The sequence below is a fragment of the Zeugodacus cucurbitae genome, chromosome 3, assembly GCF_028554725.1.
Source record: "Zeugodacus cucurbitae isolate PBARC_wt_2022May chromosome 3, idZeuCucr1.2, whole genome shotgun sequence".
NCBI lineage: Eukaryota > Metazoa > Arthropoda > Insecta > Diptera > Tephritidae > Zeugodacus > Zeugodacus cucurbitae.
The window spans coordinates 75,868,395-75,871,406 of record NC_071668.1 but is presented as its reverse complement, the minus strand read 5'-3'; the positions used below and the strand labels follow the sequence as shown (position 1 = coordinate 75,871,406).

Genomic DNA, 3,012 nt, shown 5'->3' with positions numbered 1-3,012 from the left:
GGCTTTTGATTGTGCGATTCTTTGCTTCTTTTATCTCCTATTTTATGTTGTTATCTGGTAATTCAGTGCAACAGTTGCAACATGTGAATTTTTCTTATGCTTGTGCTCACGTGCCTGCACTCTGCACTTGGCATGAGAAGTGTGTGATTTTTGCAGAAACATGAAAACAGCTGGGGCTTACGAGAGAATGCTTCAATGTTGAGTGCTCTATATTTGATAGAAACACGGAGCTAGTTTTAACATAAAGAGGTCAGTATATAACTCTGTAAAAATTCAAAATATTATTCAGCTTGCTCGAAGATAAACTAAGGTTCATTTGAGAGAAGCGCTAGTTTCTTCTAGGACCTATATAAAATTTATCATAGTAATTACCTCTGCTGTTTTGAATTCTGCTAACTTATTTTCCAAAATGTTTTCAAAAGTTTCTGGCTTCATCTAACTACTTCCATGCTTGATTTGCTTTTTAAAAGCTTGAATCGTATTACAATTTTCGCTTGAGGTTATCATAGAGGTGGTCAGATTACATAAAGGAGCGTCTCTGGTTCCCAAAAATCTAACTTCCCTTAGATTTGAAAGCTTGGGGCTTGAGATGAGTGACAACGTGTTTCATTATTTTGAAATCTATAACCTCGAAGTCCATTTTTAATACCCAGTCACCCAGAAAACATAGTTTATCATGCTTCTCTCGTGACTACCACTGACTAAAGTGATATTTGAGCCAAGTGATGCCTGCGTTCCAAAATTTTCAATAAATTACCCCTCAAGCCTAATTAGAGTATTGAATTTTCTTTGTTAATCTTGAGTTGTTCTATGCTCTTTAGAAATTGTTTCAAATTCGTCGTCTGATTCAATAAGATCAAAAAAATGTTCAGTATGACGTATGAGCAATTATGGAGTTCCCCGCTTGGCGGCATTCCTACTCTAAATTATTTTATTTTTAGCATACGAGTATATAAAGCAATGCATGTGAATATATACGAGGGCTGCTAATAATGAAAATAGGAATATTTATCAACGAAAATGGTTTTATTGTTTTTCAAAATATTCTTCATCAAGATTTATACACTTTTGCATGCGCTCAAACCAATTTTCGAAGCACTTTTTCATAACCTTTTTTTGAGCGATTGTCAAATTGTGCGGGATCCAACGAGAACAAACCTTTTTTACGGTCAGGTGTTCATGCAATATCGAATGTATGCTGGTGGGAGAAATGCATAGGCATGCCTCTATCTGAAGGTATTTTACATGACGGTCTTGCATTATCAGTTCAAGTACGGCATCGATGTTTTCTGGCACAACGGCTGTTTTTGGACGACCTTCACGGGATTCGTCTTTGAGCGAGCGTCGGCCACCATTGAATTCGTTGTACCAGTTTTTCACAGTGCAATAGGATGGTGCTTCATAGCCATACAAAGATTTTGGTTCATCGAAAGTTGTGAAAAATGATCGGCCGATTTTTTTTTAATTCCCTGTAAATAAAACAATTCACGATTAAATGACAAAACGTTCTGAGTGATGTTATGCTAAAAAATGTCAAACTTTCTAATGGAAATGTCAGATTGCACCTGGCAACCCTTAGTGTTGGCTAGGCCAGAAATATATATAGCAGCCCTCGTATCTGGTGTCTCATAAATTACTAGTCACTCCCTGAAACAATAAACACTCCATTAAGTACTCAATACATACACATACATACATACATATATACCATATATATTCCCACAAGCATTACTCCGAAATTTACTCAAATAAATGCAACCTGCAAATATAATTGGATAGTAGTTCTCATTAGGTACTCAAACAAGGCAGGCAGCACCGATAGCAGCTTACTGATATGGCAAAATGTTACAGCAACTTTGCTTCGAACACATTTCTAATGGTGAGAGAAAATTTCAAATGAAATGCATATTAAATACAAACTCAAACACTGTAAGCTCAACCTGTTTCTAATTTATACACTGCCCCCGCACAGTTCGCAATGTTACGCCAGTGCTGTCTACTTGTACCGGTGAGCGGCGCTGTTGTTGAGGTAACAACAAATCCAACGATTTTGGCAGAATTAGCAACAGATTTACGCATATTCTTTCCGGATGAAGTTGACGCGAAGAGAGTTGAATATGAGGATTTCACCGATCCAATTTCTGGAGAGGATGAGGACGATGGGTCATATGGAATTGCAGACTATAGCAGTGTCACCATGTCAGCAACGGAGACAACAGAAGAGGAATTGCCGGCTACCACTGACTCTATTGTCAGTTATGTGTTGTTTCCCACATCCGTTGAAGAAACTTATCACTGAGTTACGTTGTGGGGTATACGTTGTTTATTTGATTAGCAGCAGTGATAAATAAATATTTTAATATGTATTTATATTTTTTTTTATAAAAATCCCATAAATTCTGTCAGAATACTCATGAATAATACCTCGTGGGAAGCAATTTATCTGCATTTCTGTTTTATTCTGCATTAAATGCTTAGTCAAAAGCGTACACTGAATAAATGGCCTATAGGAAAGTCATATTAAAAATTTGGTAATACAAAAAGATATTTAAATATTTTAATTCAAATTAAAAAAAAAAGTTCAGCATAATTTGAATTTTCAAATAAAATTTTTACTACAATTTAAATGCAATAAATAGTTCATTATATTGTTTTAGTTTAACATACACCTTCGTTTTTTTGAAACCAATTTCCTAGAGAGTACATTTAAAAACCAGGTATTTCGCATCAAATGTTATGACTACAAACAGTTATACAGTTTAATTGAAAAACACTTAAATGGCTTTATTGAAATTAAAATAGACGTGCTGTTGATATTCGAAATTCTCATAGCATTAGCTGGAATTATCAACTTTTTATACTCTGAGCTTTCTAGTATACATATACTATATTCAAATATATTTATTCAAAATAAATGTTTTTTCTTTTAAACTGCGCTAATGGAAGCTCAGCTGAGTTAAGCTCAATAAGCTTTGCAATTCTCTGTCAATATTTTCGCAATTTAGCAAATGT

General features: G+C 34.7%; 1 protein-coding gene across 1 annotated transcript; it reads left to right on the top strand.

Annotated features, from left to right (window-relative positions):
* The first annotated feature begins 1,741 nt into the window (after positions 1 to 1,741).
* Positions 1,742 to 2,596, top strand: LOC105212076 (uncharacterized). The gene is made up of 2 exons (XM_011183842.3): positions 1,742 to 1,879; positions 1,973 to 2,596. The coding sequence occupies exons 1-2, from the start codon at positions 1,835 to 1,837 to the stop codon at positions 2,297 to 2,299; spliced, it is 372 nt and encodes a 123-aa protein (XP_011182144.2). The 5' UTR covers positions 1,742 to 1,834; the 3' UTR covers positions 2,300 to 2,596.
* Positions 2,597 to 3,012: the final 416 nt, after the last annotated feature.

Coding starts and splice junctions, on each gene's coding strand:
- LOC105212076 (XM_011183842.3), top strand. CDS start 1,835: ATGGCAAAATGTTACAGCAACTTTGCTTCGAACACATTTCTAATG. Junction 1,880..1,972: donor CTTCGAACACATTTCTAATG/GTGAGAGAAAAT, acceptor GCCCCCGCACAG/TTCGCAATGTTACGCCAGTG.